Source organism: Odocoileus virginianus, chromosome 23 (assembly GCF_023699985.2).
Source record: "Odocoileus virginianus isolate 20LAN1187 ecotype Illinois chromosome 23, Ovbor_1.2, whole genome shotgun sequence".
NCBI classification, from domain to species: Eukaryota; Metazoa; Chordata; class Mammalia; order Artiodactyla; family Cervidae; genus Odocoileus; species Odocoileus virginianus.
Genome location: NC_069696.1, coordinates 26,063,541 through 26,076,666, shown reverse-complemented (window position 1 = coordinate 26,076,666; position 13,126 = coordinate 26,063,541). Strand labels below are relative to the sequence as shown.

At 35.6% G+C, this 13,126-nt stretch overlaps 1 protein-coding gene across 5 annotated transcripts in view; it reads right to left on the bottom strand.

Moving 5' to 3' along the window:
- Positions 1-1,179: 1,179 nt before the first annotated feature.
- SLCO1C1 (solute carrier organic anion transporter family member 1C1) overlaps positions 1,180-13,126 on the bottom strand; it is a 76,693-nt gene continuing 64,746 nt past the window's right edge. For 4 of the 5 annotated variants that reach the window (XM_070453722.1, XM_020869505.2, XM_070453723.1 and 1 more), the window contains 3 exons: positions 11,775-11,839; positions 4,871-4,988; positions 1,180-3,335 (listed from right to left, as the gene is read on the bottom strand). In XM_070453722.1, coding sequence (XP_070309823.1) covers positions 3,113-3,335; positions 4,871-4,988; positions 11,775-11,839 — 406 coding nt within the window. In that variant the 3' untranslated portion in view covers positions 1,180-3,112. The remainder of the gene's footprint in view (positions 3,336-4,870; positions 4,989-11,774; positions 11,840-13,126) is intronic. The other variant, XM_070453724.1, reaches the window with a different exon arrangement.

The following is a 13,126-nucleotide window of genomic DNA, read 5'->3' as shown; positions in this document are numbered from 1 at the left end:
TGTGAGAACACCTTGCCCTTGGAAGAGTCACTAAAACTCTCTAAGCTTCCTGTGAAACTTCATATCAGTATTCACACCTAACACATAAGTTATCTTGACCTTTGAAATTGAGATAATGTGTCTAAAGCATTTAGCACAGGTAAAGTGAAGTGAAGTCGCTCAGTTGTGTCCGACTCTTTGGGACCCCATGGACTGTAGCCTATCAGGATCCTCAGTCCATGGGATTTTCCAGGCAAGAATACTGGAGTGGGTTGCCATTTCCTTTTCCACAGGTAAAGAGAGTGCTTAATTAATTAATATTAATTGTTATATTTAAAATTGCTATAACAATTATAGCCTGACATGTTACAGTCAATTTATGCTTTCAATCTCCTTTTATGTCTGAGTCTACAAATTTATAGTAAGTGAAGATTTCTTAAATGTGCATGGTCACAATATTCTTCCAGCTGTTTTTAGGTGTTTTATATTGTTTGCCTTTATTACTTGCTTTAGAGGTATCATAATATAATAGAAGAAGCCAGCATTAGTGTGACTCCCTCCACCTTGAGCAAGTTATTTAATCCAATTTAAGTCACTCCATTTATAAAATTATACTGCTAGAGCATTACCTGTCTGAAGGTTAGAGTGAATCAGATGTTCTTTTGAGGTGCTGATGACCTCCAGGGATCATGAATGTACAGTAAATGAATAAAGTGGTGCAATTGTGGGATCCCGCATGTCTGTCAAGGTCTTACCTCTAATATTTGGCCCTGGGGCTGACGGAATTTTTTTGACCTCTGAAATGGGGTTTGGTTTGTCAAAAAGAAAAATCAAGCATTTATTTTCTGAGCCATAAAAAATTCTCTTTACTTCTGTCAGATGAATTTACTCATCTAAAACATCAAGGTTCCTTTTGCTAAATTCACTTTGACCCTAAATGATACCCTCCTATACCATACAGCTGAATTTAGTATGTATAATTCCACTGTTCAATTACTGGGTATGCATAAAAATATGCTTTTCATTGATGGTGTTTTTATGAAAAAGTCATTATAAATATCCTTTATGCTAATTTTTATTTTTCAGGTCATTTAGGAGTACATTGGATAGGATCCTGTTTAGAAATTTGCTTGCAAAGAAGTTATTTTTCAGGATATTGCTAAAAGGCTTTGAAAAATAAAGAGGATGTGGGAGACAGCATGAGGAACTTGAATTTTAATTACATCTCTACAAAGAAAACTCTTGACAAGTGTACCTACTCACCCATTCAGTAAATATTTGTCATGTGTAAGACTGATACTGAGATAACAAAAGGGATTTTCGCTCACAAATTAGTGCAGCAGTAGCAGGTTTAAAGTAGGTCTTCTAGAAACAAAACAAGTCTATGTTCATTTTAAAAAATAGTAAAATAGGAAATAATCTTGTACCACCAATTCAAATAAAAGGGAAAAATTAATATATATTTAAAGAAGTTTTTTCTGTTCTCCATCCCCACACTTTTCATCTCTGGTTTTTTCCATTCATTGTCCACTCATCGTATTCTCAGGACTGGTGTATAAGGGGGGAAATTTAGAGACTATAAACCCTTTTGTCTGTACTATATGATCCTTGAACTATGTGAGTAAGGTGACTGTATTTTTCAGCTGGACCTTTTTGTTTAACTTGGTCTCCTAAGAAATACCTCAAAAAGACATGTTGTTGGGAGTGTCCTGTTGGTGTTTTCTGAAGGCTGCTAAGAATTGTGGCATAATTTCAAGACTTTACTGGTGGGGAGGGGTGGATCTACCTAAGTCTGTTTTTCTTGGGAAGGTCAGGGTCCCTTCCTAGGGTGCAGTTGTGATAGAGGAAGAAAGACATGACACATGGGAGAGCTGAAGATTAACGATGGTGGACTGCTGAATCTGCTAGTTTTAGTGAGAGCGAGACCAGGAAGTCAGTCAAGAGGAAATGCCTGGCTTGACTTTTTCAGTTGCAGACAGAGAACTATATGGCAGGGTGGACCTGTGGTACCACCCCATCCAGAAACTTTGAGACAGATGCCAGAAGGACACCAAAAGGGACCATACCCACCACCACTCAAGCCATCACTCTGTGTTCCTATCATAATATATAAGTTCATTGTAGATATTCAGAAATTCACTTTCAAATATATATCAGTACCATATAGCAGTCATAAGGCTGGAGCTACTTATATACTTTAAAATGTGGGCAGTATTAACAATATTTTTTAGTCCATTGAATTCATAGAAGGACAGGAAAGCATATACATTTTATTACTTCACAACTAGTCACTTAAAAAAATCTCACACAAAAAATAGAAATAATGAACAGCAGAAGAGTTAGTAATTCAAAATTTGAATCCTCCAAGATCATTTGCAATGATAGAGCATATAGATACTATAGATTGATATAGTAATCTATATCAGTTACTAAATTTCAAAAGAAAGGAGCTTAAAATGAAATCTTCCTCTACATGTTCTTACTCTATCCAAACATCATCATTAAGTTGATATTTGAAGGATGATGTTTCCTAGGCGGGTGGTGCTAGTAGTAAAGAATCTGTCTGCCAGTGCAGGAGACAATAGAGACACAGGTTCAGTCCCTGGATCAAGAAGATCCTCTGGAGTAGGAAATGGTGGTAACCTACTCTAGTATTCTTGCCTGGAAAATTCCATGGACCAGAGGAGCCTGGCAGGCTACAGTCTGTGGGGTTGCAGAGAGTCAGACACAACTGAGTGACTGAACACACACACAAGATGTTTAATTTTTTTCCTTAAGTATTCTCTTATCCTAGGCAAGTATGTCAGTTTGGAAATTATATACAGCCATTAAGTTATATTGACAATTGTTCTACTAGAAGTACAGCTAATATATCAATGGGCACAGGCAAAATTCAGCAGAATGAGTAAATAAGATAAGGAATTTGTTTATAAATTAAAATATTTATAATTAACTTTGCCATCTACATCTTCTATAACATGATTAATTATATTTGTTATCAGGTACAGTATCAAAAACAAAGTAGATAGCTTTTTGAAACGAGAAAGAATTCACACATTTAAAACCCTTCTGATTAATATTGGTTTGCACAATTTCCAGAAATCAGAAAACATGGCTTCAAGTGATCATTTTTCTAAAGTTGTGTTTCCTTGCCTGGCCAATAGCTGGGATGTAGCAAATGATCACTTGTAGTACAATTCTCCTTCATGATTCTTGTTGACACCATTGTTCTTTCTCTCTTGGTCCTGAAGCTTCTGTGTTTTGAAACATAATTTTTCTTTAAAGTGAAAAGTACTGCAGTACTTAGGAAAATGGACATTATGCCAAGCATCATGGTTAGTCCCAGATATATGTGTCTAGAAGAAGACAGAAGCTCAGTCTTAATTATTGTAGCTATGCAATTTTAAATAAAATGTAATAACATTCAAAAATATAAATATCAATGAAATCAATCAGTATCAATGAAATCAATCAATATCAATAAAACTATCATGAGGATGGTTTTCTTTAAGAATGCAGATTCAGTGGCTATAAAAGGCCTTTCTGTGAACATTTGACAGACTATTGAAGGCAGTAAGCTAATATAAAGCAAATTTTTAGTAGTGCCATCATTTTCAGTTACTGCTAATTATATAATCCTTTCCATCCTCTCTGTAACTTATTTCCTTAGACTAGGTGACTATAGACCTGTTTGTTTAGAACAGTCCCAGCATAAGCTAGCATAAGCTACTGTTGTCCCAGGGTAATCTGCCCCCTTTCCTTGTCAAAAATATCCAGATTTGAATGATAAATTATATGGTTATCCTCCCCGTGAAACTTGCCCAGATTCACTCCTACAGAAAAACTACAAGAAGTAACATTAAAGAGGAATTGGAGATCTCAGTACATTAGAGTGACTTAAGCAAACCAGAGGTTTACATCCAGTGTCTTCCACGAGAAGCCTTTAGTTCTATTAGATGATAAGACATGAAGACCTAAAAGCGCAGGTTGAATGATTCATGCTGGTCACCTTGTATGTACACTCATAGTCTCTGAGTTACATTGTCTTTACGGTAAAATACAGCCTGAGTAAATGTGAATAAAGTGCCAATTCTCATACATCAGGTCCCTTTCAAAGACCAACATAAATTTCTCACATGTCATCAAAGCCTATTAAGTCAAGTAAATTTATTTGAGATGGTCAGCTCAATTCACATCCAACTTACAGGGTTTAGTACTAAGTTTATTTTTCTAGAGAATGCTCAGCTTGTAAATTGAAAAAAAAAAGTCCTTCTTGTTTTTAAGCCATTGAAGCATTGCTTTAAGCAATAAGGGGACTAAATGTTTGCTGAATTGCTCTGAATGATACCATAGTGAAAAATCCATGCCCTTAACCCTGTACACACATAGAGAAAATCTTTTACTTTTATGCATTTCAAGTACTGGAATAATTGAACATCAGTTTGGCAATAAAGACCGGACAGATTTAGAGCCAAATCCAAATCTTGCCCAGGGGGATTATAGCTGACGTAAATGGGACAGTTTGGCTCAGTTTGGAAAAAAAAAAAAAATAGAATTAAACCCCAAATGTGACCTAAATCTAAATGCTTCTGAGTTTCAGGGAATTAACTCAGTTGTGTGCATAAACTTTGAAAATCCTACTCTATTCTGAAATCTTCTGTCTTATCTTTTTTAAATGATGGGAGTCAAGATTAAGAATGGGAGGAAATGAAAGATCTAGCCAAATGGTCAGATAATAATAGAATTATTCTATAAAACAGAACAAACTTCCATATTAGATTCTCCTTTTCTTTACAAGTGATGAAACTATGTGAGGATTATTTGTGCCCGTTGCCTCTTGCAAACCTGCATGTGGTAGCAATGAGATGTAGGAAAGAGTTTGATACGGTACCTGAAAGCATTTGAATCATACAATCTACAGGATCCTTTACTTCCACATCTTTTAAATCCCCACTTGAGGCATGACGTATCAATCAAAACTCCAAAATATATGGGAGATGGGATTCCTGCTGTGAGAAAAACAAATAATTGCCACTGAAAATATATGCATATCTTTTTGGTTAGCCTACAAAGAATGACTCTCAGAAACTACATTCTGTCCAAAATTCACTTCTTTGGAAATAGCAGGGCCTCTCCAGGAGACCGGAATATGCCACCCCCAAGCATGCCTCTGGCATAAAGATTATTTTGAGCTGATAATTTTGAGAAACAGGTCATAGAAGAAGCTCTGAGGATAGAGCATAAGTTTCCCTTTTGTAAGGAAAATGGAGATTTACAAAGGAAGTTATTTGCAAAAGTTTCTCAACTCTTTATAAAGGCTTCCCTGGAGGCTCAGTGGTAAAGAATCTGTCTGCCAATGCAGGTGACACAGGTTTGATCCCTGGGTTGGGAAGATCCCCTGGAGAAGGGAAATAGCAACCAACTCTAGTATTCTTGTCTGAGAAAACCCATGGACAAAGGAGCCTGGTAGGGATTGCGAAAGAGTCAGACCTGACTCAACAACTAAGCAACAACTCCCTCCGTACCAAGATGAGAAGAATTCCAGATTCAAAAAAGAACTAATGGCATAAACTTTCATTTTGCAAAGAGTCCCATAAACAAGATAATGAAAAGCTTATATTGATAAAGTTGAATGGTTAATTTGGATTATTTGACATCATAAATAAAAGTTCTTTTTATATACATTCTCCAACTGAACAGATTGTCACCTAAAAACATTTAGGTGATAACTATTAATAACTTTACATTGCTCCTAATAACGTGAAGACATTCCTCAGTACTCAAATACTTGCCATGTTCTGTATGTTTTAAAATTGTCATAATGGCAAAATTTCAGACTTTCACAAAATTAGAGAGGATGATATAGTGCAACTTTATGTACCATCACTAACTTTAACAATTATTCAAATTTTGTTATTTCTGTGTCATATTTCTTCAGTCCCTCAATCTATTGTCCATCCAGAAACTTTTTAAAAGTAACATTTTAAGAGATATCTCAGATATTAAGTAATTCTCCTTACATGTATTTCAGAACACATCTCTGACAGGATTTTAAAAACATATCACTATGGGGACTTCCCTGGTGGGAAGTCCCCTGTGGTTAAGACTCTGCACTTTCAATGCAGGGCTTGTGGGTTTGATCTCTGGTCAGCATGGCCCACATGCTGTGTAGCTTGGCCAAAAATTAATATGTATATATTAATATATATAATATATATATAAATACAATAAACATAAAATTAAAAACCCACAAATTAAAAAATATCACTATGCCATTTAACACATAACACATATTAAAACAATTTTTAATCCTATTGAACTCATATTCAAACTTTTCTAAATGTCTTCAAAGCATTGCTTTAGAACTGATTCATTCTAACCAGAATTCAAACCAAGTAGACACATTAAATTTACCTAATGGCTCTTTATATCAGCTTCTTTCCCAACTCTTTTTTTTTTTTATAGTAACAATTTTTGAAACAAGACATTTGTCCTGTAGAATGTGCCATAGTCTGGATTTGACTGATTGTTTCACGACATCGTTTGCTTTGTCCTCCTATCCTTCATTTTCCCAATATTTTGGTAGGGCCCGCACTGACTCAGGCAGGAACAAGAAATAGGTGGTTTGTGTTCAGACAGGAGACACTTTCTGCCTACTTGCCACACTCAGTAATGTTAAAATGAAACTGAGGCTCATGCTATGCCCTCCATTATTAAGTTTTTCATTCATTTTCACTTATAGCTTTTAGCAAATATTGATAAGGTTGCAAAACAGATTTTTCAAAATTACATTATTTCTCGTGTAAATAATTTAGGATTTCTCTATAAAAGAACTTATCTTCATCATTATTTACTTGGTTACTTTGAAATACAATTAGTAGAAGGAAGGCAGGGTAAATGTTCAATTATTTCCCGTTTTAAGAATAATGAGTTAGTGTCCTAGTATTCTTCAAAATTACTTAGGTATCATCACAAATTTATATCTTTTTTAATATTGAATATATTTTGAGACACTGCAGCTATTATAATGACTGTTATATATTAATAGAATAGTATTTTTATTATTTTCAAATTATCTCAACTTGGACCGAAGTCCTCGGATTGTTCCTGTGTCCTTCTGATATATCCCTTTGAGAGTTTTCTCACTTTCTTGCACCAAAAGTTGCCCCACAATCATGTTCTGTATTTTCTAATCTAGACCTTGGTCAGTTTTCCAAGGTTCCTATGGTTCCTTATTGAGGAATGATATTTAGATACCATGGATTCATTGCTATGGGTGCTCATTTCTCCTGGGTTAAATAGATTCTAGGTTTTTCAGGAGACAGAGTTGTAAAATTAACATTATTTTAAAATATGAGTTCATACTGACATTTTAAGTGTAAATTAATGAATTTTACTTACAATATTTTATGCTTTTATCACTTTTCTATTATGCTGAAAATATTGATTCCTAATGATATTAACATAACATCTGATGAGAGAGATCTGCTTTATCTTAAAATATACAATAGTTTTAACATAACAATGCTAAAGTTACTATTAAAAACAATACTATAAAATGTACTGAAGCAATGGGGAATTCATAGTAATTCTGTTTTTCATGTAGTTTAATGTTTTTTCTGTATGGTGTGTTACTGCTGTAATATACAGTTAGTTTTGATTTGTTTTAAGAATTTCTTTGGTTCTTTTAATTATTTAAAACTATATAAAATTTTTGCATTGTTTCAAACTAAAAATTATACAACAGTTATATTTACAAAGTCTCATTTCCATTGTGTTCTCTCCCCCAGTTTTTTTCTTTCTTCCCTAACAGGCAACTTAAAAAAAATTATTATTCATTTTTGGTTTATGCTTCCATTGTTTCTTGTTAACAAGAGCAAATATCAATACCTGTGCCTGTGTATAATATTTTCACCTTTCAATACTTACACCAAATGCATCATACTGTATACAATTTTCTACATTTTGCTTTCTTAAACTTAGTTGCATATCCTGGAGATCATTTGAAATGAACTGTGTCCCTCCACAATTTATAAGTTGGAGCCCTAACTCCCAATATGATTGCATGTGGAAGCAAAATAATTAAGGAGATAATCAAGGTTAAATGAGGTCCTAAGAGTGAAGCCCTAATCTGATAGGGAGGCTGCCATTAAAAAAAAATTATTATATAGTTTCTTTACAAAGTTGTGTTAATTTCTGCTGTACAGCAAAATGAGTCAGCTATTTGTGTACATACAGCCCCCTTTTTTTTTGGATTTTTTTCCCATTTGGATCACCACAGAGTGCTGAGTAAAGTGCCATACAGTAAGTTCTGTGTTATACAGAATATTCAGTATATCTGTATATATATCTGCCATACAGTAAGTTCTCATTGAAAGTGAAAGTCATTCAGTCATGTCCTACTCTTTATGACCCCATGGACTATAGTCCATGGAATTCTCCAGGCCAGAATGCTGAAGTGGGCAGCTGTTCCCTTCTCCAGGGGATCTTCCCAACCCAGGGATCAAACTCAGGTCTCCCACATTGCAGGAGGATTCTTTACCAGCTGAACTGCAAGGGAAGCCTAAGAATACTGGAGTAGGTAGCTTATCCCTTCTGCAGCGGATCTTCCAAACCCAGGAACTGAACCGAGGTCTCCTGCATTGCAGGCAGATTCTTTACCAACTGAATTATCAGGGAAGCCTGGAGGTTCTCCTTAGTTATCTATTTTCTACCTTTGTGCGTGCTAAGTCCTTCATCATGTCTGACTTTTTGCGACCCTATGGCCTGTAGCCTGCCAGACTCCCTTGTCCATGGGATTCTCCAGGCAAGAACACTGGAGTGGGTTGTTATGCCCTCCCCCAGGGGATCTTCCCAACCCAGGAATTGAACCTGCATCTCTTATGACTCCTGCATTGGCAGACAGGTTCTTTAGCACCATCTAGGAAGCCCATTTTATGCATAGTAGTGTATATACTGTCCTTATAAAGAGGAAGAGACACCAAAGACTGCTCTCTGTGCACAGAGAAAAGGTTGTACGAATGCACGGTGAGAAGGTGGCCATCTACACATCAGGAAGAGAGGTCTCACCAGATACCAGTCTGTTGGCACATTGATCTTGGACTTGGCAGCCTTCAGAACTATGAGGCAGTAACTTCCTGTTGTTTAGGGCCCTCAGTCCATGGTGTATTGTTATGACAGCCTATACTGACCAATAAACTTGGTAACATTAGAGACTTTTCCCCGTTTGTCCATACAGCTGTAAAGTATTCCCTTATGTGGGTTTACTATAGTTTATTTAACCAGTCCCCTATTGATGTACATTTATACTGCTTGTAGCCTTTTACTATTATAAATAATGCCACAATGATTGAACCCTCCATAAGATTACAGTTCAAACTTTCGCGAGCTCATTTTTTGGCATCAATTGCTAGAAGTAGGATTGCTAGGTCAAAAGATAAATCTAGAGGTAATTTTTTAAGTTATTGCCAAATGTCCTTCTCCAGCAATAGTGTAATTTTCACAATAGCAATGTATGAGTGTATCGATTTTCTATTTGTATTATAATACATAACAAACAACATTTGGTAATTTTCCCGTCTGTTAAGTAAGAATCAGTATCTTAGCATAGCTTTAGTTTGTACTCTTCTTCTTATGAGGGGCCTTGACCATCTTTTTATATATTAAGACATGTCCATTTATTTTTCCATGAAATGGTTGTTTATATCTTTTACCCACTTTTGGGCTTCCCTCACTGCTCAGTCAGTAAAGAATCTGCCTGCAATACAAGAGACCCAGGTTCGATTCCTGGATTGAGAAGATCCCCTGGAGAAGGAAATGGCAACCCACTCCAGTATCCTTGCCTGCAGAATCCCACGGGCAGAGGAGCCTGCAGGCTACAGTCCATGGGGTCAAAAGAGTCGGACACGACTTAGCGACTAAACTGCTGCTGCCACTTTTGTCTTAGAGCTTTGATCTGTTTGTTTTCAGTACCTAGGCATTCTCCATATAATAGGATGTTAGCCACTCATCTGTTATATAGATTGAAAAAAAACACTATATGTTAGTTTTTCATTTGCTTTATGATATTTTTTCATTTTTAATTATATTTTTATTTTTTGAAGGTTACTTTTACATTTACAGTATTTACAAAGTATTGGCTATATTTCCCATATTGTACAGTAGATCCTTGAGCCTATCCTATATCGAGTAGTTTGTACCCCACTCCCTCTCCCCAATATTGCCCCCCACCACTGGCAACATTAGTTCTCTATATCTGTGAGTCTGCTTTTTGGGGGGTTATATTAACTAGTTTGCTGTATTTTTTAGGTTCTATATATAAATGAGACATGGGTTGTCCCAGGTGGGTCGGTGGTACAGAATCTGCCTGCCAGTGCAGGAACACAGGAGACATGGGTTTAGTCCCTGAGTTGGGAAGATCCCCTGGAGGAGGGCAGGGCAACCCACTCCAGTATTCTTGCTGGAGAAAGCCATGGGCAGAGGAGTCTGGTGGGCTACAGTCCATAGGGTCACAAAGGAGTGGGATATGATATAGCAACTAAATAATAGCAATAAATGATATCATATAAGATTAAATGTATTTTCATTTTTATGGGGTCAACTTTATGAATTATTTATTTTACTTAAGATATGTTTCACACTGTGGTTACATCTATGCTCCCAAAAGGAGGTAGGTAGACTAATTACAGCCTGGGATGTACTTCAGACTCAATAACCTTTTTTCTAGATAATCTCTGTTTTAATATTGTAGAATTTGAGCCAACTAGGATGGCATAGACCTCCATTTTTATTGTTTTCCCAGGATTATATTGTATCTTTGCATATATCCCTTTATATATCAGATATCCTCTTATATTCCAAGTTACATAAACCCATTTATTTAAAACTCTGAATTTTTATTTTTTTCCCAAGTAGCTCCTCTCTGTCAAATTGCTGTGCTGTGCTTAGTCACTCAGTCATCTCCAACTCTTTGCGACCCCATGGAATGTAGCCCCCCAGGCTCCTCTGTCCATGGGATTCTCCAGGCAGGAATACTGGAGTGGGCTGCCATGCCCTCCTCCAGGGATCTTCCCGACCCAGGGATCGAACCCAGATTTCCCTCATTGCAGGCAAATTCTTTACCTTCTGAGCCACCAGGGAATCTTAGAGGAACGTTTACAGTGATTTCCCTTTCTTCTTTAGAATATAAACTCTTGAAGGACAAGACCTAATTTGACTTATTCACTCTGTTTTCTATAGATTTTAACTAATGAATATTGAAAATTCTGATAGTCATAAAAAAATCACTCCAATTACATTTAAGAAATGTTTAACTTTAAGCCATCCTGCTTTGACTGTTTGATCTTTCTACCAGTGATATATCCTAGCATTGAAAGTAGCTCAATAGAATTCCTTCCATTTAATCATTTAAGAAATTATACTTAGACTTCAGATTTTCTTACTGATTCATTTTTTGCTTTCCTCTCAGAGGCCTCTTTTATAATAGCAATGGGTTTTTGGAAACTAGATCAGTACTAGAAGAGGCAAGATTGTTATAAAAAAAATGTTATTACTCTCATAAGATCACTTTATTATGGGTACATCATTGATTCTCAATAAATATTTCTGGAAAAAAGGAAGAGTATTCAAGGAAAAGAGGGAGGGAAGAAAGACATAAAGGAGGGAAGAAAATTAAAAGAACATGAATCTACTACCTACGGCATTCAGTTATGTGTCATAATTCTGTAAAAACATTTAGAAGACTATTAAAATATACTTACAATGGCTACCGTAATTTAAGCATAGATTATACTTACCAAGAACTCTTACTGCTAAGGTGTAGATACCCAGGGCAAAAGACTTAAGTTGTGGTTTAATGCACCTAAAAACAATAAAAGCACTATCACAAAAAAATAGTGCATTAAAGCATATAGTAAAGTCAGTTTATTATAAATCAGTCTTTAGTGAGGTGGATTAGGTTACTTTGAAATTAATTCACATGTCAAAGGATGACTGTTAAGTTTCTCTAAAATTAAACTAATCAAAATATTGTATATATTTTTAACTTCCCAAAGCTTATATAATAGAAATTAGTTAGGAAAGATCTACAGAAAATAGGGTCAAACATTCACAAATCTTTTTTATATAATTTTTTTAACTTAGTTATTATTTTTTTTGGCTACTGCATGTAGAATCTCAGAATTCAAGTAGCATTTATGGAGAACCCACATATTCTAGCATAGGGTAAGCAAATTATGTAGAAGCCATGTTCCATTATATGCAATGTATTGGGTTTTTAGTTAATATTTCTAAAAGATTAATCATTCTTACATGACGTATTCAAATGGTGCAAGGTAAAGTAAAATCAAATTTTATCAGTAAAGTAGCAAAGACAGGGAATAATTCTAACAATTTGTAAGAATATGAGACACAATAAAGGATTAATGACCTATAGCAAGTTTTTGTGGGTTTTGGTCTAAAACCATGGCACCCTATTGAATTAAGTTGAATTAAAATCACTGTGACATCCTGAGTGCTTTTGGTAAGTACTGTGGATCTGAATTTACCAGCCAAGTACAAGATCATCTAAAATAACAAGAGCATCTTTAATAAAATGACTATATAACTTGAACTGGGACTTCCCAGGTCACTCAGTGGTAAAGAAGCTGCCTGTCAATGCAGGAGATACTGGTTCAATCCCAGGCTTGGGAAGATCCCTTGGAGAAGTAAATGGCAACCCATTCCAGTATTCTTGCCTTGGAACTCCCATGGGCAGATGAGCCTGTTAGGCTATAGTCCATGAGGTGTCCAAGTTGGACACAACATAGCGACAGAGTATGCATGCATAGCTTGAACTGATGGATTTTAATAGCAATAATCATGAGGATATATAATAACTACTGAGCGTTAACCATGGTAGTAAATTCTTCATATGCATAAATTTAATCTCTGCTTTAAAATGATCAACAATTACAACTTTTCTCCTTTAAGCAAACATGGTTCTTTCTGGCATCAAAATAAAGTGTGGTTCATTTATGGGCTGATGGTGAGGAAAACTTGTCCTTTGTTCACCTGTTTATTCATGAGGCCCAGGTGCCTACTTGGCACTACGTAAGAAAATGTTCAAGAAATAGATACCTGCAGAGAATGATCCCAGTCTGAGAATTCT